Source organism: Cyphomyrmex costatus, unplaced genomic scaffold (assembly GCF_001594065.2).
Source record: "Cyphomyrmex costatus isolate MS0001 unplaced genomic scaffold, Ccosl1.0 scaffold36, whole genome shotgun sequence".
Classification (NCBI taxonomy): Eukaryota; Metazoa; Arthropoda; class Insecta; order Hymenoptera; family Formicidae; genus Cyphomyrmex; species Cyphomyrmex costatus.
In genome coordinates, this window is record NW_017277774.1 from 2,366,148 (window position 1) to 2,391,997 (window position 25,850).

Sequence of the window (25,850 nt, forward strand, 5' to 3'; positions counted from 1 at the left end):
CGTTTCTTTCACTGCAATGTGAAAAGCAACACCCGCATTTGAAATTGAGATAAGAACCATCGCTTAAATACTAGTACGACGCGGAATACTGGCGTAAAAAACCGAGAAAAAAAATTAACGAAAAGGAAAGCTAGATATTGTATTGTATAGATATTGTAAAACGTTTATCATGCTATTAGATTGATCATAAGCACAATATTTTCCAGGCATCATATGTGAGAGATGCGGAGACGCCTGTGGTTGCTCCTCGCCCTTCTGGTATGTGTGTCGGGTGAATACCTGATGGGCGGCCACTTAGACAACAATGCCGGATCAACGACTCGATCCGACAAAGTCGACGGCTCTTCCATGTTGGGTCGTAAAACACGTCTGGACGACCTTGACCTGGATCTCGTTGCAGCGGAGAGCACCGTTGCTGCTGACACTGAGGCTTCAGCCGGCGACGACGGTGTTCCACGTTACCATGTTCCGCCTTTCGCCTTCAACGGCGGCAAACCGTTCTCTCTGGAGAAGGATCCGATAACCGGTAAGATCGACTTCGAGAAAGCACCGCCTGTCAAAGCTCTCAACTACACCGGTCGTTATCGCGAGCGAGAGGATAAAGAGAGCAAAAACGGTAACAGGGATGCTGAGGAGAGCGTGTACACAAGGCAGGAAAAGATAAGGAACAAGGATAGGAACGGCCCGAACGAGATCACGCCTAACTTTCACGATTTCCTCAACTTACCCGTTCATTATTCCTCGGACAAATATGGAAATGACAAGTACCCGTTGATCTCGAGCTCGTACGCGAATACGAAGGTACAGAGCGGTACTAACAGTTACAGCACGTACAATCACAGACATCATTTGGACAGCGATCTGTATGTACATCCCGTCAAAAGCTATCCACCGACAAAAACGAGCACGTACAGAACTACGACTGTCAACGATCTTAAAACGAAATCGACAACCACCGCGAGTTCATTAACAACTACGTCTTTCGCATCGTCGATCACGACAAACTCTGCGCTTTCTACCTCAACCAAAGCACCTATTGTAACTACGTGGAAGCCGTCCAATACTTCGATCACATTTCACTCAGTCGACCGTTTTGAGGCGGAAAATGAGAAGAATCTTCTGCCAATCGAAAAACTACATGCTTCCACTCACGCGGGATCTCGTCGAAATTCAAGCGACGTGTCTCCAAGTGAAGAGACAACAGATAAGGCACCGGCCACTACTCGTTACAAGGATCAATCGAATCTAGAGAATTTGGTAGTAGTCCCCGAAATAAAACCGCAAAATGAAGAACATAAAGAATCGTATGATATTTATGAATCAAACGGTGAAAGTGCCGACAACAATGAAGACAATTATTCCTATTTATGGTTTGAAGATTTCTTAAACTTAAAGCATGTTACGTCGACACCATCTACGACCACTTCCAGTACAACGACGTCGACGACAACTGCAAACATCACCACGACGGTGACCGCGTCATCAACAGAAGCCACGACGTCGACTACAGTTGCGCCTTTACGTTCGGTATCTTCGACGCTACCCACACTCCAGAAAGACGTACCTGCGAACAGACCACTGCAATTTCCAACGGTACCGCACCATCCGATTAGTTCTACGTCCTTCAACAGATACAGACCGAATCCAATAATTAAATTAGAACCAGACAAAATGGGAGCGGCAGTAATAGAGAGCGCGAGTAATATCGTGATACCACCAGGTCAAAATATGGTGTCCTTTGTTCTGGGAAATCGCCAGAACGTCGACGGTGGTTATTACTCGGTCGGAACAGCCGTCGGAGAAAATCCGTACGGTGGCCCGTCCGAGACCAATACTCTATTCTGGCCATTTCGTAACGATCCACACAATCCCTCGAAGGAAGTTAAACATGAGCATTTGCCTATTTCCGTTACTGAATCGAATTTCGACCGCGTTACGCAGAAATGGTCCAGTCCTAATCCTCTGAAAGACAGCATTGAAGTCAATCCGACAAGACTTCAAACTCCTTTCGTTGCTCTCACGGTAATTCAAGATACGAAGAATGCAAGCAAGGATTCCGGCTACGTAATTTTCCCAGAAAAGGAACAAACGAAGAACAAAGATTCATTGAAGGAGGAGCACACCGTGATCATAAATGAAGCGGATGGCAGCATTCACGAGTTACCGCCCAAAATAACATTGACAACGTCGACGTCAACGAATAAAACGAAGTTTAATCTACCCGCGGACGTCGTCGGAGATCTGCCACAGCTCGCCGAGGATTTGGTACCGCCTGCAGAGAGCACCAAACCGCCGTCAAATTATTATTATTATCAATTTGATTCGCCAAGGCCGAATCAAGTAAGACCGCAGAGATTGCCCTTGCCGCCGCGTATCAAGCCGCATCTGGGATTGTCAGTACCTCCGTTGGACGCAGGAGTAAGAAAACGTCCGTACTCGGCGGATACGAAGTTACCTAACATTCTACCCCAATTCCGACCTAACGCGAAAGCGTCGCATGGTCACCGTAGTCCGGACGTAATAGGAACGATGCCGGCTGGGCAAAGTGTACCCACGAGGATTAGACAGCCGGTTCATCCGTCACGAAGACCTCTGCCGCTACCACCACTATCGCATCTTCAGCGCTTGAATCCACCGCCGCCACCGATCCACGCGGTCAAACTGGCCTTCACGCCGACGTCGAAGGTGGACAGCGCGGTCCTGTCTCACGAGACGGATCCGACGATACGAAGACTCCGTCCCCCGGTACTACCCGGATTATCGTCCATATCGCGCGGGGGTTTGGAGGAGAACGTGCCGTCGAATAGATTGCTCGCTCATGGTGGCAGCGGTGACGGCGAGGGCGGCGAAAACAGAAATGAGGATCGGGGTAAGAGCGAGATTACGGACGAACGCGACAGTGAGGGTCCGGAAAAATATCCAGAGGAACCGCCAATGACACCACCTAGACCACCGTTATTCCCAAAGCGTAGAACGGCGGATCCACCGCGCGTCGCGACCCTGCAAATGATACAGCATCATGGTGAATTCGGCGACGAAGGTGATGAGGCTCAACTGGGGCAACCCGTGGAACCTGTGCTCGCGCACGAAGCGGAGCGTAGAAAATCTGACAATCACGATCCGTCAGAAATACCAGAACAACCTGTATACGTGGTGTATCCGGTCAATACCGCGGTCAACATACACCCGGATGATTCCAATGAGAAAGACGGCAGCGTCGTCGTGGGTACGCGAGGCCCTCAACGACCGTTACCACCTGATACTCTATTGCAAAACGAACAGGATGATACGCATACCGTCTACAGCGGCAGACCAGTTGCCTTGGACTTTCCGTATCCGCTAGAACGGCCCGATCCATCGTCCGTCTTTCCCGCCGTAAAGGAGACCCCCGTGCTGATACCCAGCGAACAGCGACAGCAGCAGCAACAGCAACAGGCTTCCGCCGCGATTGCGAACGAACGAGAGAATGAGAAAAATGATGCAGTGAATGTGATCCCATATTTACAGGACTTCTCACCGTATCGAAAGAAGAACGACGCGGCGATCTCCGTGACGCTGCATCGTATACCACCGATCGCGACGTCGTCGTCGAGCTTGATGTCAACTTCGACGCCGATTGCTTTTGTTTATACGCCGACGCACGCGCCTTATCCGACACATCTTGACAAAGAACTCAATGTCGATGATGATGCTGCCGTAAACATTGATGCGAAACAAACAGAGCTACTGCCTTCGCAGCAACCTTCCAGCTCTTCTAGCTCAGCACCGGCACCGCAAAACTTCATGGCTCCTTTCGTGGCTAGTATGAGCGCCGAAACGCCCAGTAAGAATGGTTGGAGTGTTGTCGTCGTCGAATCGCCCGCAGGAGCGGAGAAGAAATCGGATGGTGATAGCAACGAGGAGAAACCTATCGATTCGGAGAACGACACGCAGACTGAGAGGAATGAGTTCGATGCTGATAATTTTAAGCCACAGCTCTACGGTGGTTTCAAGCCACTCTACGAGTTTCCCACGGAGGACACGGAGCGTCACGATGTCGTCGATATGGACACCGAGACAAACATGCCCAGGCACTCCAAAGAAACGTTGCCTGTACCTGATAGAGGATAACTTTTAAAGAATATCGGCCACTTTGATTTCTTTTCTCTTGAGTCTTGCTCTCGGACATTCGCTCGCACTCATTATTACTCTTCTCGCGTATATGTAAACGAAAACGTTGGCGAAAGCGAAAACGAAAGCGAAACGTATGCGCGTAACAAAGAGAATGAAGAGCGAATGTCTCTGCGCGCTGCTCGATGAAAAGATTCTTCGCGATATAGTTAACTTGAACAGTAGAAGACTGTACTCAATTTTCATTCCGCTTAATATATAAGAACGTCGCGATATAAAATGATATATGATTTATGTAATGACTAGCATTTGTTAAACTCTGCCTAGCGGTAGCATTAACATCAGCTAAGTATTGAAATATGTAGAAAATATTGATGCACGTATCGTTAAGTATAAACGTATCGAAAGTATTAAAATGTTGAATAAAAATATTAATATAAGTTTTTTTATGGACACACAATACTTTTGCAATGTTTATATTTATCAAGTATTCCCATTATGTATAAAAAAATCCAAAAATTAAACCTTATACTTTCTCACGTTATTTTTTACTTATACTATTACATTGCATAATTTTGTAATTCTTGAAAACAAAGTCAGTTATATATATTATCTATCATGCAAACGTGTAAAGATTACATGGTTTAAAAATTCTGAATTTTTGAAAAGGAAGAGTGATAGGAAAAATTAATTTTTGGCATTTTTTTATTTCGCGAACTTTTTTCTCTATTACGTACTTAGGATATAAGTCTTATATAAATTTTTATATAAATGCATACTTTAGATTAGAAGTTCTTATTACATCTTATCCAAACAGTCGAAGATCAAGCTTGAGAACGACTTCACCGCTTTCTACTTCATGTAACTTGATCCTCTTTTGAATTGGTCCACAAGAGTTTTTGCTGTCTCTCATTATGTCGGCTACTCTAATCTCAGCGCGACCAAGGAACTCTGTATTACAACATTGAAAACATGAGAAAAATTACAGAATTTATCGATTTAAAAGATTAATTATTAATTTCTTATATGCTTATGTAAAATTATCTAATTTCCATACGAGGATTATACTATAAAAACTTACCATCAGGACTGTAATACCCTTTATCGAACACGGTAATACAAAGGGTATCCTCGATCAGATCTTTTACTTGGAATTGCATTGAAGCATCCCACAAAGGACAATCGCTTCCGGATACGACACTCGTTCTTTCTTCTTGAGAGCCCATAGACACTTTGCAGAATGCATTACACTTTCCTAGAAAAGAAACAAACACTTGCATATGCATATGACCAGACTGTATGGGGTAAACTATTTTAATTTATCTCCAGTAGAGTTTTTCGAAATCTTTAAGTTTAAATATGTTTTAGATAAAATTATTAAATTATAAAGAAGAGGGGGAGAAGAGATGATAACCTTGATCTTGAGAAGATGTTCTTAAAACATGGTCATCATCTTATTTTTTCACCTATAGTAATTGAACAACTTTTATCATGAATTTAAAGATTTTGAGAAAATCGGTTGGATAAATTAAAATAGTACATCCTGCATATGTATATGTATATATATTTTTCTTTTCCCTTCAAGCGTTAGTAATTTTGCCTTTATATAGTAATTGCATAGTCCTCAAATGTCATGCCACAGTACGTACCCTTGTCCATGGATTTTCCAGCCAAACTTAAAATCTCCCTTGTTATAGAAAGATATAAATTGAGATATTTAAATAATGGTTTTTCATAATTAACTTTTAGAATAACTAACTTTTTGTCATGAACTCTTTCGCAGTTTTATTCGCCAAAAATATTTAATTTTAAAAATATATTATGTAAAAAACTACTACTTTTTAATTTGCACTAAGATAATAAAAATAAAGAAAAAATGCGCAATAGAAGCATGTAAGAACCATCAGAATTAACAAGTGCAATAAAAATTGATTTACAAGTCAGTTTTTCATATAAAATATGAACTATTCAATGTTGTATTTAAAAAAAAAATCAGGACTTCGATACTTTACCTTTCATGCCAATGGCAAGGTCTTCAGCTTCAATAACTACTAACATCAGCCTACCTTGTGGAAGTCTTCTGCGAACTACAACCATGGCAGATTAGTAGTAAAGCGTTACATGCAACTGTAACCTTATAAATGATACACAAAATATGTTCTGATTTGATCATTCACTAATACATTTTCTTCTTCGGATAGACACGATTACCTATATACATTTTTGTCACAACCATTAAAATTACAAAAGTATTAAGCACAGAAAAAGCATTAAAAAGCACATCAAGCTTTACTAAGAAAAGCACAAGAAGCAATAACTAGCAACCTAGAGTGCGTTCCGTTTCTTACATGATGCGCATAATGCATTGTTTATTCTTGTTATTCAAATGTTAAACAAGGACAAGTGATGCATCATGCGGGAAACGGAATACACCTCTACAATACCCTTAGATCCTTACCGGACGGAGCTTTCAAGTTGAAACCTTCGAGTACAGTGACGAGAATTCTGCCGCACGCCCCAAATTGCGCCTGTTCTGCTCCCACATAAACCATGAGTTATTACTGAATATAGAGTTTCTTAAATAGCACAATTATTTATGTAAACATACAGATTGACATAGTGTTTACTAATGTATAAATATACGTATATGTATGTTTCCAAATCACATTGAAAAGCAATTTGCAGAAGTACGGATAGTATAACATTGTTCGACAAATTCAATGTTAGATTAACTAATAGTTGTGATAGTTAATTAACTATTACTATACTAATTAACACTCACTTGATCGTTGTCTTTGCAAGCAATTCTTCTCGTTCTCCAAAAACCTCCTACGTGCTTCTACAATTCGTTTCGACCACAGTGAACATTCATTTGCAGACGGTGCTAACAATATTATAAATTTTTTTTGATCTTTCAGTCTTAGAGTTTTTGATAAATTTTCCGCTACGTCACTTCCGCTCAGACTACTGTTTCCGTCGCCTTGTCCAAACAAAGACAATTCATTGAGAAATATCGGCTACAAAAAAAAATCAGCCTTTTGATAACGACATTATAATTACACAAGAAAGTTTAACTTGAATTATTTTTCTACAAGATTAAGTATATATCTATATTATACCTTTCTGTACATCTTAAACTTCTGATGCTCATTACGTTCAAATGAAAATTGTTGACAGTTCAAGGAGAATTTTATTGGTTGGACAAATAGTAGGAAGTCATTCGTGAGGAAGCCGACGAGTTCTTTACCACTTTTTGACTGTAATAAAATTGCAACAGTAAAATCACGTTACACAAAGATTCTCAATATTCCTGAAGAATTCGTTACCTTATGAAGTATACCGAAATGTATCAGTTTTCGTGGTCCTAAGGAATTCGTCAAGGAGTTAAAAATAAGCTGTTCTTCAAGTCCGTCACATATAACATGCGATTGTAGCCATTCCAGTCTGTCGCTATTTTCTTTTTCCCTAACGCCTTCATTTACCTGCGTGACGTACAATATTTAGGCTGTAACGTAAGGCTGTAAATTTTCTATCCTATGTGTGCTGAGATATAACGATATATTTATACTGATTTTATATGTTATTTTTATTTTTTTACCTGAGTACAAAACTCCTCGGACTTGGCTAATGCTTCCTGCAGATACTGCCTATCAGGATGATCTATCGGCGTATACTCTAAAATCTACAATCACCGTGTTACACATTATAGCATATGACGTGAACGACAATTATTTACAGATAGAAGCTGATACTTTGTTAATGATGAGCGGATACTTTGTTATCCTTTGCATCGGCTTAATTAAAAATGAGCTTAGCGGCATTCCTTTCGTCCGCGGGTCTTGTTGACATGCCTGTGCGACTCGAACAAATTCTAACGAAGTCTCCGTTAAACGTTGTAGATACATTGCAGCAGATATTTGGCAGCTACAAAATCTTATGTAAGCTGACATCCTAGGTATCTGTACGAAATACATCGCATGTAAACAAGTTTCAAGAGATAATGAAGACAGCTTTTTTACACTGCGCACTTAAAAATTACACTTACATTTTCACACAGTATATCGCCAATCATTCGAACTACTCCATTATAGCTGTTATCTCTTCGTATCCTTAAAGTCCTGTAAGAAATTCCAATTTGTGTTCCTTTAATAATTTTAGCATCGATAGAAGATATACTCTGTTACAATATTGTATCAATGAACTCTAGTTACCTCAAAAAATTGTCATTACACGCAATAATATCTCTCCAATTGATAAATATCCTCTCTATCTCGTCAACACTTAGGACTAAACTTTTAATTAACGGTTTCTCAAATACCTAAAAAGTGTACAAATGCATTTATAAATATGTATGCTACAGCGTTCCATAGATTTCCCAAAATTCCCTTCATCTTTATTGATCTTCTGATCAATTTGAAGTCCACGTGTTTTCTTTAATCATTTTACATCTCTTGAATGAATGCGTAATAAAGAAATAACTTTTCAACAAACATAATACTTCTCGGAGATAAAATCTACTTCAAATTAACGCGTAAAGAATCTGTAGATGAAAGGAAAGAGAATCATACATCATAATATCCCAAATGTACACGTGAATGTACCACATAAATAAACAAGATGAATTTAAAAAAGAAAACAGAAAAGAATACCTCATGTACTAATCTCATGTCTTCTATGTAAGCATGTTCAGTCACGATTAGCTCTTTGATATGTTCCTGGCGTTTTCTCTCCATGGGATTATGATACATCATTGTATCTACCATCAATTCATTCGCTACGCATAAAATATACATAAACTATGTTTCTTTCTAAAATTATTAAATGTTTTTGTAAATTTGTATTATTTGTTCTTTGAATTGAATTTTTGCTTTAAAGCGAGAAATAACGTATTATTTTCAAATAATGAAAGTATTGGGTGCATTCAGAAGGACAACCGCTCACTGAGCTCTTTCATATGATTGATCTCTATTTTAGGATTTAACGAAATATATTAATCAGGTGACAGAATTCATTGAACGCTCACTGAGCGACTGTTATTCGAATGCATATAATGTCTTGATTGAAATATTTTCTATCACACACATTGGTTCTATATTGCAAAAACGAGAGAAAATATATTGAAAAAAATGTTTTGATAAGCCGAGAATGATAATTTTAATAATAATCTTACAACAGACAGATATTTTATTTCGATCAGCGGTGAGATGCGAACGTATCCGTTTATGCACATATGGATATGTTTACATATGTATAAGAACATCGGCGTACATGTGTGTGGAAACACAATATAATATTTCTATATATATTATATATATATATATATGTATATAAAGTGTGAACAAGATTCGTATAGTCACACAGAATTCATACTCTCTTACAACATTCTCCACTACATTCCAGATTACACCGTACCCTATTGTGAGACTTCTGATGAGATTCGATATTAGAATAAACAAACAACTTGCAAATAGTAACAATCTTAGGAGTATAACGCACTACACAGCTACATCGACTAAGGATAACCAGTTGCATAACTTGCTTTAAACATCCTGCCACCCCACCATCTGTATAACGTTATGCTGGACTGGTTGTCTGGAATACCTAATTATTAAGCACACAATTATTGCCACAGTGACATAACGTATTTACTCGTTTCTGTCGTGGAGGATTACATGGAACGCGTAAAAGTTCTCGCAATAGCAATGAATAAATACGTTGTGCGCTTGATTTCTTGTCGGATCAGCTGTATCATCATCGTTTCTCTAAATGATTTTATGGTTGGAGCTTCAAGAAGTCTCTAGGGAAGCCAGACCGACCATACTTTCGCGAACATTCGTAAAAACGTTCATCGAACGTTAAATTGTCATTGTTGTATCAAAGCTTCGTAATTGCGTGTACGCCGTACTTGGTGCAAAATGTAGGCTCTAATGCGGGTCTCAAGGATCTCTTTTTTTGGAAACAATAAACATTTGAATATATCTTTTAATATAATAAATTCTTTGTAACGGAACACTGTATGTCAACGGACTAATAGTAATACATTACACGAATAAGACGCCGACTGTCAATTACAATTCAAGAAATAAACAGTCAGTCGATTAATACACATATAGGAATGCGATTCGATGGAAAAACTGATTTACAATAACGTTATTCATTGAATCACGTGGTCAACACTATCGTTTACTTATATGTCATTATTAGTGATCCTCAGCAATTATTGTTCACGTACGAGTGCTTATTTATTTAGGCTCTATCGTAAAAGGCTGTGAAGAAGGAGCACACATTATCCTTAATCTTCTTTGTTATTTACAGCAATACAACACTCGTCACTCGCGCGGGATAATCGACTAAAGATCGAACAATAAAATTGATAAATTATGCCGAATCTATAGCGAGCAATCAAGTCGTATATCGCTTTGCTTCACTTGGCTTCTCTTCTCATGAAATGTCTACGCAAATGAACAGAATAATTTTGCGTAGTTTGCTATTTTCTTTTACTAAACGTACATAATAAGCCGCGTGTAATGTCAGGCGTCGAATGAAATTGTACAAGACGTTCAGGGCTCCTTCTTCTCTTATATCGTTTCTGATTCTGGCAGCTAATCACCGGCTATTTGATCATGAGATCGTCACACATCCTTTACATATCCTCTAGGCCTCAGCATGAGACAACCGCGATTCTTAACGACCTGCGATGCGCATTATATAATAACGTTGACAAAAGACAAAACTTAATACAATCATCGTTACTTTTCTAACAATCATTTCTATCTCACGCAACTGTGATCAACGCAGACGTTACACTATAGACGGAGGAAATAACAGAAATACATAGTGATGAACCTTAAATCCTACGGGACGATCGAATTAAATCTTCTAAATTTTAATCGACCACCAAAATGTTTCGAAGCAAGAAAAAATAAAAAATGATTCTCAAAACACTTGCTTCTTCCGTTTTCAAAAAGTATTTTTTTATTAAAAATTAATATATTTTATAGACCAAATTTCTTAAATTAAAGCTCTTAAACGTAAAATCGATCTGAATACGTTAACGTGGATCCGCACGTGGACATCACAAGATGCAATATGCATCTAACATGAACTTAACAAATCACTTAAACATTTAAGTAACAATAGTATTCATACATGACGTAATGTTAAATATTTCTAACATGAATAAGCTAATAATTTAATATTATTGTTTCTTAATTGTACGTCAGCATAGATAGAGAACTGAGGTAGACCTTTGGTGTTGGTGCAGATATATCAGGTGGTCATAACACTAATGAAACGATTTAACGATTGGATTTGGTACATGCGCGCATTGTTTCTAACGAACATAGTATTTGGATGGAAATTCGTTTGAAGATGTAAAACGGTTAAAGGCTATATGACTCATGTTAACAATCCGAATGATAACATTAATGAAGGAATGAGTGCAACCCCGCACCAGAGGGAAAGGCTTGTATAATATGTATAAGTAGAGACTATATTTATAGAGATGAAGAGCCAACCCTGAGTCTTTCGTTTTTCCTCTTTCTCTCTCTCTTTCTCTATCACACACACACACACACACACACACACACACACACACACACACCACATACACACACACATATGCACATACACTCCTTTCCCTCCCCATCCTATTTTTCTGTCTTTGCCCCGACACCTCTCACTTTTTCACTTTTCTTTCTTTTTTTTCATGCACAATGTCTCCAACGATGAGACTTCTCTTGTCGTAGCACGCCGTGCCGAATGTAGGAGCTGCTCTATTGTTCTTATTACACTTCAGGTGCTTTAATTTTAACCAGCAATGCTGTTCTGCTGCTCGGCTACCCTTTATGCTGCGTGTTAAGCAAAAGCGAAAGATAATAATTAATAAAAAGATTACAAAATGCACATATTATAAGACTAATAATAGAAAAAATTGAGGCAGCTGTTTTTTTCAAAAAGCATCTCTTTTAATTTTAACATATTAAAATTGTCGTTAAGAGGTATAAAAACAGAGTTGTATAAAGTGTTTCACTAAAAGGTTACTATTTCTTTTCTTATAAGACAATTTTTCAATAAAATGCATATAAAACAATAAATTAAAGAAATCTACAAATTGAATAAGAATTTTATTTACAAAATGTTCTTTTGTTAATTTTATTTCAATTAGAAAAACATAACTGCCACTGTAGAATATTTAAAAAATGCATACAAAAATTAATTATAAAATATAATCTGCAATAATTTATGTATATTATTATATACGAATAATAAAATCGCAAGTTATATCGATTACGCTGTTAGTTGTTAATTGTTATTGTTAATCGTGATCAAGGAAACGGCTACCTCTGACGGAGAGACAGACGGACGAACGAATGGGTAGACATGCAAGGCAGATAGGCAGGCTGTTTCATAAACTGAGAATGTCTGATCTGTTCGCATCCGTTCTATTGTATCCATTTCTAATATAAACCATAAGGCGATAAGTGTGTGAGCGATCTCTTTGTGCTTGTAAATTGTAATATACCAGTAACCAGTGCCATACACAATGCATATGTATTAGAAGGAGAAAAATGGCAGTTATTATAAAATACAAGCGGGGACAACCAAACGCATCATTTTTACTTACAATACTTACATTAAAAAAAAGTTTTCCAATGATATCATTAACTCAGACAAGGTTTATAACTGATGGAGAAAATATATTCTTCGATATTTTTGTAATCTACATTGAACTTATAAAAAATTTATATTGTTCACTCTTTTTGTCTCTGTAAACACTCTATTCGTAACAATATATAGATATATATATATATATACATATATATATTTATTTATCCAGAAGAAAATATGGGGAATACGCTACATACTTTTCAACTTTACTCTCTTACAAACTATTAACTTATAATATAATGCTAACATTAAGTATTTATTAACAATTGCAATAATCACCCCACCTTTGCTTATTTTGCGAGTTACTAGATAATCAAGTGCAAAATAATTGAAGATAAAGCCTAATCTAAAATAATTTAATGATAAAAATTATAATAATAGGCATAATGATAATGACAACAATGATGAATAATAGTGATAGTGTTGGTAATAAAACAATAATAACGATGACGAAAATGATAACAACAACGATAAAAGATATAATAAATAAATAGTCACTTTAATTGGAACTGTTATACCTGATGATCGTCCGCCTATCCGTAGCCAGAAGTTATGTATATATTTCGCATTTCTGTATTCTCCATTTTTAATTGATTTAATCATTCATTCTCTCTCTCTCTCTCTCTCTCTCTCTCTCTCTCTCTCTTTCTTTCTCTCTCATGTTTATACGCGTGCAGTCAGTATGTGTAGAAATTTAACATGTTACCGCTACAGTACATAATTTTCTTCTCTGTTCACACTGTACGACTTGTGACGTTAAAGGCATAAGGCGATCTTGAGATTCAATTACGGCAATCACGTACGAAAGGAATACTTACACATAGGTGATACGTAGTTGCTCGGAAAGACGCCTGATACACCATTCAATTCGCCCCTCCACCATGACGCTTCTTCCTTAGCAAGTACCGATATAACGTCACCTTTTTCAAAACTTAATTCATCTTCATTTTGTGCCTGATAAGGATACAGAGCCATAACACGCTCTATAAATAAAACAAAACATTTATGTTATAGATTTATTATATCTCTGTGTGTGTGTGTGTGTGTGTGTGTGTGAGAGTAGGCTTTTTTAAATTTAATATATTCTTTATAGTTTATAATCCAAACACGTACAAGTTCAATTTTTAAAGAATTGTAAAATGCAGAATTTATTTACCAATATTTGGATCCGTTGGAGAATCTTGATATCCATGTGAGACAGGTGTACTTCTATTACTACTACTAGTTAAGGGTTTAACATAAGTTGCTGGGAACCAACCAACCTGCCTCTTTTTACCGCGCGCCTGAATAAACAATGCGCAAATTATTATTTAACAGTACGACATTGTGTGATAAATAAAGAAGAAACTTTTATTCTTATTACCTGAAGCTCTCCTTCCCACCAACCGCTGTCAGTCTTTTTACGAATCATTATTAATTGTCCTCTTTGCAAGTCCAACTGTTCTGAACTCGTTGCTTGATAGGGTGCAATAACTTGAACAATTTCTGGTTTTCTTCCTCTCTGTGAAAAAGGTTTCCCTCATAAATAAAATTAACTTCTCGATATTAAAAAATGTTTTACTGAATTAAAAAAATAGTTTACATAAACTATTTTTTTCATAATGATTAAAATTCATATAACAATATAATAAATTAAATATACCTTGTAATACTGCATTATCAGGACGTCGAGCATAAAAGAAGCAATAAATAATTACACTCTTATAAAAGACACTATTAAAACAGTTCTAACTGTGTGAGTATATTAGAAGTTTTTCTTTTACCTGCTGAGCAGCCATAGCAGTAAAGTCTGGTAATTCCGCTCTATCTTCAGCAGCTGCTCTCTCGTCTTCTAACTGCTCTGCCGTTTTCTCTGCCTAAATACATGCACACTCTATGTTATTTAATTTATCACTGCAGTATCATTTTGTTCAATATAAATACAGTAATAGTGGATTAATAACATTAATATTTCAACACATGAACATTAAATACAGGATGTAATTGTAAACATAATTGTTAATGAATAATTAAGATTACGCACTTGAGATTTTACAGTCGCCATAGTATCAGTTTCGTTCTTTGTTTCCGCAGTTGCAGCAACAGTAGTGGATTGAACGTTAGTAGACAAAGACACATCCTAATTGATGTCACACATTCGTATTAGAAACTTTTAAACATGGATTAACAAAAGCAAATGAATTAACAGAAAAGAAATTGTGCTTTTGAATTAAGCAATTAATTTCAATTTACAAATGAATTATGAATGATTAGGAAGTGGCAAAAACAAAATGCAAGAGATATTAAAATTAGAACATACCTGATTGGGAACGTTGCACTTTTCTACGTAATTAGATGGAAAAATCCCACTTTTGTTCCCTATACAACCGGTCCACCATTCGCCTTCTTTTTTCGTAACTAATATAACTTCCCCTTGATTGAAACTAAGATCGCCGGCTTCAGTCGATTCATATCGATATAGAGCAGCGTAATATTCGTTAAGACCTTCAGCAGCAGTGTCTTTCGTGCTTGTAATTACTTCTTTTACGTACGACTTGGGAAACCAACCCTTATTTCCAGTGCTGACTGAACCGTACCACCAGTCATCCTGAATAAAACAGATGTTTTACAAAACGTATATGCATTATCTTTTTTATATAATTAATATAATAATAACCTGTTGTTCAGAAACATTGATAGTTTCTCCTTTTTCAAAGGAAAGATGTTGCTCCATAGTAGGTCGATAAGGAAACAAAGTTGTGACTTGTATAGCGCAAAATGTACCTAATCCTACAGTAGGTATAATAGCTTCTACTACTGGGGCTTCTCCCCCTAATGATCCTGCATCGGATACGTTCTCGGGAACTTCCGCTATTCCTCTGCATAGTCATAATAAAAAGATTATCAACATTTGGTGATATGAAAATCTTCATATTAGCAATAATAATAATAATAATAATAATAACTAACTCTAACGTTCTCTTTTCTACACTGTCTTGTTGTATGAAAGTACGTTCATTGTCCAAATCAGCTGCACCAGTATCCACCGGCTCCACATAAGATTCGGGAAACCACCCAGTGTGACCACGAATTTCTCCCGCCATCCATCCCGGTTCAGCGTTTTGTACAGGTGGTACCTATAATATAGACATTTACGGTAACTATTGAATCAATTTTCTCTCTAATCGCAATTTTATTGCATATGGTACTTACTAGTATAATATCACCAGGCTGAAATGATATTTCGTCTTGGTTTCGCGCTACAAATTCATAAAGGGCTCTGTATTTGCGGACACCTATAACTGCAGCCTCATTTTCTGAGCTTGCAGTAGTGTCGTTGACAGGCCAAGCTGTGTCGCTAGCAGGTGCATCTCCCCAACCACTATCGCCCCATGCGGATGTGGCAAAGTCGGCAGCTGAGGCATTACTACCTGATCGAAGTTCGATTACTTTTTTCTTCTTTTCATCAAAAGTAACATAGAGCTGTTTACAATCCACTACTAGATTTTTCATTTGTGTTTTAATATCCTCAAGCTGAGTGTTATTATTTTCAATATCGGACATTTTGGAATCAATCTATTAAAAAATACGTATATATGAAGATAAAATATTAGTGACATTTATCATGGATATTGTCTTCAAAAAAGTTACATGGTTTAGAGAGTTTACCTCTGTTGGTTATTTAATAATACATTAAGAAACGAAGATATATCATAAACCATATAACTTTTTTGATAAAATATTAATAAACTGTTTATGAAATTGATAAACGTTAGACACACCTGCTGTTGTAAATCTACTATTTTATCTTTCATCTGCTTAAGAGTAATTTGTTTATTGTCAAAAGCCATTTTAATAGCTTCTTGCCCGGCTGCATCTTGCGCCGCATTAATTTTATTTCTTGCTTCAATACGTGCTTTCTCTTGACTCAATGCTAATAATCTTTGATTTTGTTCCCGAAGTTTATTTTTTAACGCAGCCATTTCTTGTAACTGCGTGTCTCTCGTTGATCTCATACCATCGATAGTCGTTTTAACACCTGATACTCCTACTCGAGTATCACAAATCTTTTGTGACAATTCCTTCACTTTGTCATTCTAAAAGATAAGAAAAGACAACGTAAGGATTGATTATTGAGGTAATTACTATCTGATGTGTCCTTCCATTATATTTACAAGTGTTCCAAGTTCGATGGTCAAGGTCTGATTCCTCGCTTTTAACTTGAGAAGAACATCTTGCTCTTTTTGTCTTTGTGCTTGCAATTCTTGTGACTTTTGTCGTTCCCACTCCAATTGTCGCTGTCTCTCCATTTCCCTAAACATCACGCGTAAAATTTTAAATCTATACAGATACAATTTTTTTAATATTGTATAATCAACTTACTTGCGTGCTGCCTCTTTTTGTTCTTGTGCACGTTTCCGTTGCTCCTCCTTCTCCTGTTCAATTTCTTTTTGCTTCTGCATTTGTTTCTCGATTTCTGCTTGTCTACGCCTTTCCTGTTCTAGTCTGCATCACAAAACGCAAAGTTTTTCTATGTTCTTTTTAATTAATAAATAGATCTACTTGCCTTATTTTCTCTTGTTTCTCGGCCTCCTCTCTCTCTTTGCGTTCCCGTTCTTCCTGTTCCTTTCGCTGAATTTCTAATAATGCTTTACGCCTACGTTCTAATTCCGCTTGACCTTTCTCAAAGTTTTCTTTACGTTTATCTTCAAATGAAGTCTGTAAAAAGATATTTTTTTTTCTTCTATTTCATTTTACGCAAAAGATATTTTTATATTAGACATACCTGTGGCATGCCCGCTAATGGATCAATATTTTCTGTTGCATTTTGAGATAGCGTTAAACTGCTTTGACGTTGCCGTCTAAATGTGGGTGGGATAAGTTCTAGTGGAAGCGTTGTAGGTATTTTTTCGCCGGCTTTAGCAATATCGCAAAGATGCATTGCAAGTACAAATTCTTCAGAACCTAAACGTCCATCCAAATCCATATCAGCTAGAGCCCTGTTGACATACATTTTGGAAATTTGCTTTTCTGTTCTACAATACATATTGTATAAAGAATAATACTTTACACGCGTTATCTTGTATTGTAGTATTTCATTACTATACCATATTTGAGCAAGTATAGATTGTGGCAGTTGCGACTGCACCATGATATTTCTTGCTTGAGGCCCAGATAAAAAGCCAGATCTCGTTCTGTCCCAAGTATTAAATAGCTGAGTATATTTTAATTTGGTCTGATGCGGTACCGCCCATTCCACAGACTGTGGAGAGCCAACGGAATGCTGGCTGTGCTGTGAATCTATGGAGCCTACTCTGTCTATACTCGGTGGACGTGCTGTTGTACTCAAAGGTGTATTCGTAGATACTGGCGTTTGTGTGATTGCACCATTGACCAATGTTCCATTTGCTGTCGTGGATACTAACGGTAATGCTACTGATGGAGAAACTCCAGTACCTGAAAAAAGAAAATAAATATTGATATTGTAATAAATAAACAGCTCTACATTATAATAGCGTAAAATGTAATGTCAAGATATAAAATGTATAAAAGCTTTTGTAATCTTGGGAGAGAAACAAAATATTATTTTACATATACACACCTGTATTTATTGATCCAATGGATGGTACCATACTAGGAATGCCAGTCATAGGAGCAACCATACCTGCACTAACCATGCCTAACGGCTGTGTTGGCATTGGTTGTGCCATATTAAAGGCAGCCATTGGTACAGGAGTTGTGTTTAAAGGGGCGATAGGTGCTACTGATGGGATACCTAATTTTAGGTAAAAATCGATAAGTATAAAATTGAATAATAATTTGTGTATTAAAAAGTTTATTCTCTTGTTACCTATTCCAGGGGCAGGCATCGATGGGGACGCAGAAACAATTGCAGAACCAACGACAGAAGTCGTAACTTTCATTGACGAGATTCCTGTAGGACTATTTGGAAATGAAGGTGGTGCTGGTTTAGGTGGCGGACCACCACCTGTCGTTGCCGTAAAATTATTTCCTGAAATAATTCCGCGCGTGATTATTATACATTTCAATTAGTATTATATATCAAACAATAATTATATATGTCTGATTATTTAAATCCAAGCGACATATATAAATAAAAAGGCAGATTAACAAGCGCGAGCAAGATTGTGCAAGTCTTTTAATGCTCTTTTTCATAGCATGTCAATATTGAATAATGTAATAACAAAAATTGTGTGTTAATCATAAACAATACATATTGAGTTTGTGGTTTATTTAAACATACCGATATTTGCAGGTGGTGTAGGTCTTTGCGGGGGACTACTGGTTGTGGTATTAAGAGGAGGTGCGATTCCTTTTTTTTTGCCGCGTGAAGTGTAAAGTATTATTAATAAGTTGTTAGAAAAGACAGAATGCAAATATTATTGTATATAAACGGTATATAACTTCTCAAGTGGATGATAAGTAAAAATACATCATCTCAACAAATAAGAATTCTAAATCTACGATTAGAAAATAACATCACTATCCCTTTTCATTTATAACAATCCAAAGTTGTCAAAACAGTCGCGTTTATTTTTATATTCAGGCAATTATAAGAATTTTCCTAATTTTATAACTTTTTGTATATAAAATAATATTAAAGAGATATATATTTATAATAATCAAAATGCAGATGTGAATTTCTATTTTCATAACTATACTTGCTAAAAAATCTATTGTCGCAAAGTCCAACACATACCTATGTGTGTATAAAGCAGTATATTAAAAAAATTAATTTGTAGTCCAAGCGAAGACTGAATTGTATTTTTTAAAGCTTATGCTGCAACATAAATTTCCGAAATAGGCGACATCAAAAGTACAAACTGTGCATTTGTTTCAAATATTTAAGAAAATCATAGTTATTTCACACATAAAATTGTGTTATAAATAAAGATATGTGAGAGATATTTGTAGAGGCATTCCAAAATTATGTAGTATATAGTGTAGTGAGTACAAAAGCTAGAAAAGAAGTTTGCCTTCGACATCACAATGTAACTAATGTATATGATAATCAACAAATAAAATAGGTTGAAAATATATTTTAATATAAAACACCTTCAAGCATTTAAAAAGTTTATTCCAAGAAAAAAAACGAAATTGGCCTAAAAATACACATTCGATACAATTAACATACCCACAGAAGGTGGCGCGGGTCGAGCAGGTGGCTTAGACGATATATGAGTTGTGGCATGTGTACTTGCAGCCACAATCTGTCTATTTTGTTGTAATGCTGTGTAGTATGATGAATAATGAATAACACAGATAAGTTATGCCTAATAATTAATGTTTCATGACTAAAGTAATAACATTGACAGTGATATGTACAATTTAATTTATGAAAATGATGGATATTGATATATGATATTGTAATAATATAGGTTTTGTTGAATATCAGTGATATGTACTCATGTTTGATATACCTGAATGAATCTAATATAAGCGGCGAATATCTGAGCAAAGGTGTATCTCTGGGTGTTTATAGCTTTTATAAACCTCTAATAAATAGAGATTCTTTTTTGCTAGTTTACAAGATATCACATAAGCATCTACCTGACGATCGTCGATCAAGAGATATAGGAAGATGAATAATAAGAAAATGAATCAACATTTTAATGACATTTTACCTATAAGGGTACTTCCAGCCGTAGGAACAGTGCTTGCAATGGTTTGAGATACTATTGGTTGATGTCCGCTTAAATTTACTAGAGAGCTAACGTTACTTGGAGCAGTAGAACCATTTGATAATCCAGTCTGGCTAGTGTCGCCTAAAATGTTTTGCAATGTAATTTCACATATCTTGTGCATGTGTAATTATTCACCTACCGGATGAGAAAGATTTCAAACTCTGTACAAGAACAGGTGGCAGTACTTTGGGAATTTCGAAACCACGCAGTTTCAAATTGATCAACTTGCATGCGATACTGAATTCGTTTATATCCATCTTTCCATCTGCATCTGTGTCTGATAATGCCCTATAATAGACAAAGAATCAGGAAATGCCTTATGAGATAGATTCGAAACATTCCTTAAGTAACTTCTTTACCATATGTGTCCGAGAATAGCAGGCTGTAGTTGAGATCTAAGGAGGAATCCTTTTGCCTGTTCACCAGTGACAATTCCATTGATTGGTTTCAATGAATCAAATTGTTCTTGATATCTGAATCTTTCTCTAGGCTGGATCATCCAGGGGTCCATACCTACATATTAAATATATTTAGAAGGAATAAACTATTTTTTTAATGAAAGGTCTATTCTTTTCCAAAAAAAATTCTAGACTAGTACGATAAGTTAGAGAGAAACAAATTATATCTGTTTCACTCTAACTTGTTGCACCAGTGTATATCAATTCAGAACTCAGAATGGAAAAAACCAGACCTTTTGTCATTCACTTATATGCAAAGGTATTGCATCAGGCTTAGGCCCTGTTTGTACTGAGAAAAGCTTTCAAGTTGTAAGATGAACTATTTATTTCAAAGTGAAAAACATATCGAGTATGATAATGTATACGCAGATGACACAAATGATAACATATTTACAGCTTGACAATAACAAGCAGACATCATTAGATGACTAGTAGTATAAGAATAAGTGAAATATTCACCTGGAGTCTGAGGAGTGGACATTTTGGAGAGAGCAGTGTCTGTTGCACGTACAGTAATCGGAACGGTACCACGTTAGAACCTCGCGTCTCTCGCGATCGAGCAATTAACGACGATAGTTCACGCCTTCAAGGTTAGCTTAGGTTAGGTCACGGTGATCGATTCCCGATGGCCTCGCGATGGGATTTATCTGGTGACGAAGAAATCAAATCGGGGGGAGTTAAAAACCGAGGGATCGAACCGTGATTTCTATTCGCGATTTCGGATAACGGTATCGTACAACGGAGGAATTATGGATCGAAGGAGTACCGAAATATCGAACGCTCCAATTCGACCATCGTAAAGAGAAATCAAATAAGATAAACTCTTACGGCAGGTATGCGAGTAAAACGCTGATGTTATCGAATCTATGATACGGAATACCCGCTCGTGTAAGCCATTCCCATGTTGCGAAGTGTTAATCCGTACCACCCATCGGCCGTCATCGCGGCGATCTACGACCCACCGTTGTCCACCCACTGGATCCTACCTAAGGGTGTCAATCTACCTGGCCGTCCCCGCGTTTCAACTGTCAATCGCGCGTCGTCCCCAGTCGTCTCGTCTCCCGCGTGCGCGGTCGATGAACGACGAAGGAATCGATCTTCCCTCCCCGCGCAAAGATGAAAGAGGGACCGGAGAATAATTTGTCGCGATCGGGGGAGAATTACAAAAGTCCGAACCGATCCACGATGAGATGACCACCACTGACCACACCGCTAACTTACCCAGCTCACGACCGTTCGTGCAACTACTAGCGCACGTCACTTTCACACACGGTCGGCCGCTTTCGGGACTCTTCGGCGAGAATCGATATCCCGCCTCCGAGACTGATTCCTGCGATCCGCGTGAAGATCGTTTGGTTTTCCGTAAGCGAGAGAGAGAGAGAGAGAGAAGTTCGGGCGGCGATACCCCCTCGAGTATGTAGTATACGTGTTGCCGGAAGTGCGGTCTTGTCGTTGAGAACACGTTGAGAATGAGTTTTAATTGCACACAGCGGCACGGGGGGTCGATCACGCTAACTGTGACAAACGTCAGAGCGTGCCGTTCGCCGTCTCGGACTCCGGAGCTGTCCGGAGCGCACTTCAGATCGTAACCGTGGAAGGTTCGACGCGTTGCGGGAATTACAATATCAGCGAACCCTCATTTTTGAATCATTTGCGAACCCTCGTTGACACTTTTTCCCTGCCGAGATAAACGCGAATATCGATGAAATATATTTAAAATGTCAGGCGCACCTTTTCACAGCAGAGGGCAATTAATGGTTAAACACGGCTCGAGCCTATACACCCGAGTATAGTAATACCAAATTACGAGAGCCCGACGGAGTACGCGTCCTTGGCGATAATAGATATTCTTCCACGTGTGCATATCGTACGTACGTGGCACACGTATACGAGCTGGAAATTACGGAGCATTGCGGAGCACCGCGGCCAGTCAAGCCGGAAACGCGAGAGCGTTCGCGAATCGGCGGCGGATCGCTTTTCAGTAGACCGTTACACGTAAAAAAATATTTTAGTTCTAACACCGCGAGCGAGAGTCGACCAATCACAGTCAAAAGTGCGATCTTACGTTTTAAAACGCTGGACCATGATTGGTCGATATGCTTGGATCTTATACACACGCTCTACGATAAGTCATTACTAATAAATCAGAAAGGAGCGAAAAATTGGCCAGTTATAAGTCAATTATTCTTCTCGCATTTAACTGCGATTGTATTTCTAGCTTCTGACTTTTGATCTATAACGGCTTATCGTATAGAATGTGCTGCTTTACAATTACAACTAAACTTATTTTTACGTGCGGTGCCCTTTATGGAGCGCGCGAGTCCTCGCTATTTTCACAGTACAATATCGTTGTTTTTGAAATAATCGTTGTCCTTATCTTTCCCTCTTTTCTTCTCTTCCCGCGTGTCGAGAAATTCCTTATAGAGGTGCATTCCGTTTCACGCATATGATGGGCATAATGCATTATTTATCCTTGTTTAACATTCGGTGAACAACAACGATAAAAAAGATACATCATGCGTGAAACGGAATGTACCCCCAGTACTCTCTTTCTCTCTCTCTCTCTCTCTCTCTCTATTTCCACGTTTCCTGATGACACAGATAACCCTGGCTATCATGTGTTTTTTTTTTTAAACCGTCTTTCCAAGGAAAAGTGCCGGTCGAATCGATAAGTGCATGTTATTCGTTGCATCAGGATTTGTCTCGTCGATAAACTCGCCGGCCTGAGAGGGACCCGTCTAATGATATAAACGTGATCACGACACGCCGTTAGGAACGTCATTTATTGAAGCGTTTCATAATCGAGCGGCGACCTTCCTGTCGGCGACATTGGCGTCTTCGCTGTTTTTTTATAGAGATTATCGTCTGGAACTCGGAAAAATTACAGGTATCGCCAATTAAGGCGAGACATTAATCTTGAAACGATTCTGCTAATGTATACGTATACACATTGTACATACACTTTAATACACTTGTCGCTTACGCACGCGGGATCATTAATTTATAATGTCTGGACATATACTGGCAACTGAAGTTGCGCGCATATCGAAGCATTTTTGGAGCGCGCACGTTGTATTTAAATGTCTGTGCGACGTGACCGCACTAACTGTTCGATTATAATCCAGTTATGGTTGAGGAAATATCCTAAAGTCGTTCGTTGTTCTGATTATTTTTCAAATAAGTACGCGTATTTTCTAACTGCCTGTATATACTATATATATTAAAAGTCCTTTCTTACAATTAAAATGTAACAATAACGTAGTCCAAATCGGTTGACTTTATGCAAAAATGGAAAAAAAGTTGGAAAATTACAGTGTTTTATCTTTATTATATTATATTTTATGTTATCGACTTCTAGCGTCAACTCGTAACAATATTTGCTTTTTATGTAGGGTTTTTTTAGGACACAAAATTTATAAGAAATCCATACTGAACAGTGTTATTTTAGACACAATATGGACTTTAGACGGCAAATTAAACAAAGTGATTCTTATAGATTTTTTATCGCTAAAAAGGAATCTGTAAATAAAATTATTTTATCATATACTTTTAAGATTCTTTAGCTCAAAAATATTCAAAAATGTCATTTTTATATTCTTTAGATTCAATTTTCTCAAAAACATGACGTGATAGAACAATTTCATTTACGAATTTATTTTCAGAGACAAAAAAATCTATTATTCCATTCGTAGAGAAAAAAGTTTAAATTTGTTGAACAGTGATTGGTAAAAAACAGACGACTTTTTTTTAGGGTCTTCTTATAAAGTTACTTTGGTTTGGAAGTTCAGATATTTGTAATCATATTTTATAATTCTATATTCTGCTTTTATTCTTTATTAGATATTATAATAAAGCAAGGATAGAAATAATATTATACTTTTCGTCTTAAAATGTTATAAGAAATCTTTAAAATATTTATCATCAGTTTTCGGTATTACTTTAATATATCACTGATACTGTTACATTATATGAAATGTTAATTATTATTAAATTAGTATCAAATAGCCTACAAATTACTATCTACGTCACGGTATACTTAAAATATACGCAAAAATTAAATGCGAAACACGCGCCCCGAACGTGCCCCGATAACATAGTCGACAATCATTTTTTCATGTCGAGGAGACTTATTATATTCTCAACATCTCGATCGATCTCTAATTGACCTCTCGGAACCAATTGTATCATTTAATCGGAGTTCTTTTGTATTATTCCGCTTCAGTCCCGTTTCTTTTAATCCGTCAGACTGTGATCTCTCCTTACTCATCGCTCGTATCATTCCGACGGAGACAAATTTATCGGCGTCGTTTCACGCATTTCTTGCAGCGCAAACTTCACGATATATTGAATTCAATGAGATCGAGTAAGAATCATAATAAAAAAAATATGAGGTCGCAAAGTGTGCGGATTTATCACACGCGCGAGCTGACATATTTATATCTACTTATCACGAATGGATTGATGAAACGAGACTGCTAAATCAGCTTTAACAAATGAGCGATAACGCGATGAATTACTGCAATATTTATGTATACGGCAGGCCATTGTGACTTTTTTGTCGATAGTCAAGTGTTTCTTTATTAAACCGGTCCGTATTTCGCTTTTCCGCGATTTTCTGTCGATTTAATTACAATATGTCGAAGGACGTATTATAAATTATTATAATTGTGTAATCACAAACGTCGTAATTTGTCGTAGCTGATTGATTATATCTTGTTTTCTTCTTGGAACGTAATTGCGCATTTTTTTAACGATTAGGATGACTTATTCGAACAAACTCAAATTACTTGACACTTTAAATAAGAAAACTTTTTCATGTCTACTTCTGTCAATTAATTTTAATCTTGGTTTAACTTACTTTTTATCTTCTAATTCTGAGAGAATGAAAAAAATTAAATTAGATTAATCTACATTAATAAAGAATGGA

The 25,850-nt window shown here is 37.1% G+C and overlaps 2 protein-coding genes across 7 annotated transcripts; one reads left to right on the plus strand and one right to left on the minus strand.

The window, feature by feature from the left end:
• The first annotated feature begins 222 nt into the window (after positions 1-222).
• LOC108776386 (uncharacterized) lies at positions 223-4,170 on the plus strand. Its single transcript, XM_018542985.1, has one exon. The coding sequence runs from the start codon at positions 223-225 to the stop codon at positions 4,108-4,110; it is 3,888 nt and encodes a 1,295-aa protein (XP_018398487.1). The 3' UTR covers positions 4,111-4,170.
• A 627-nt stretch (positions 4,171-4,797) lies between these two features.
• Positions 4,798-22,162, minus strand: Dap160 (dynamin associated protein 160). Of its 6 annotated transcripts, XM_018543131.1 has the most exons (34): positions 22,145-22,162; positions 21,383-21,570; positions 20,825-20,978; positions 20,605-20,753; positions 20,406-20,546; positions 18,611-18,772; positions 18,362-18,535; positions 17,868-18,216; positions 17,546-17,759; positions 17,327-17,478; positions 17,143-17,265; positions 16,935-17,073; positions 16,542-16,856; positions 15,973-16,335; positions 15,730-15,896; positions 15,437-15,638; positions 15,080-15,367; positions 14,804-14,899; positions 14,544-14,636; positions 14,423-14,431; positions 14,144-14,281; positions 13,937-14,063; positions 13,599-13,763; positions 8,760-8,884; positions 8,322-8,428; positions 8,156-8,228; positions 7,863-8,069; positions 7,709-7,792; positions 7,437-7,592; positions 7,230-7,367; positions 6,893-7,127; positions 6,569-6,643; positions 5,192-5,365; positions 4,798-5,061 (listed from the first exon to the last, which is right to left on the minus strand). In XM_018543131.1, the coding sequence occupies exons 2-34, from the start codon at positions 21,402-21,404 to the stop codon at positions 4,916-4,918; spliced, it is 5,262 nt and encodes a 1,753-aa protein (XP_018398633.1). In that variant the 5' UTR covers positions 21,405-21,570; positions 22,145-22,162; the 3' UTR covers positions 4,798-4,915. The 6 variants fall into 6 exon arrangements, with proteins under 6 accessions (XP_018398633.1, XP_018398636.1, XP_018398634.1 ...); XM_018543134.1 differs by lacking the exon at positions 14,804-14,899 and having other exon boundaries at positions 21,383-22,156; XM_018543132.1 differs by lacking the exon at positions 14,423-14,431 and having other exon boundaries at positions 21,383-22,156.
• Positions 22,163-25,850: the final 3,688 nt, after the last annotated feature.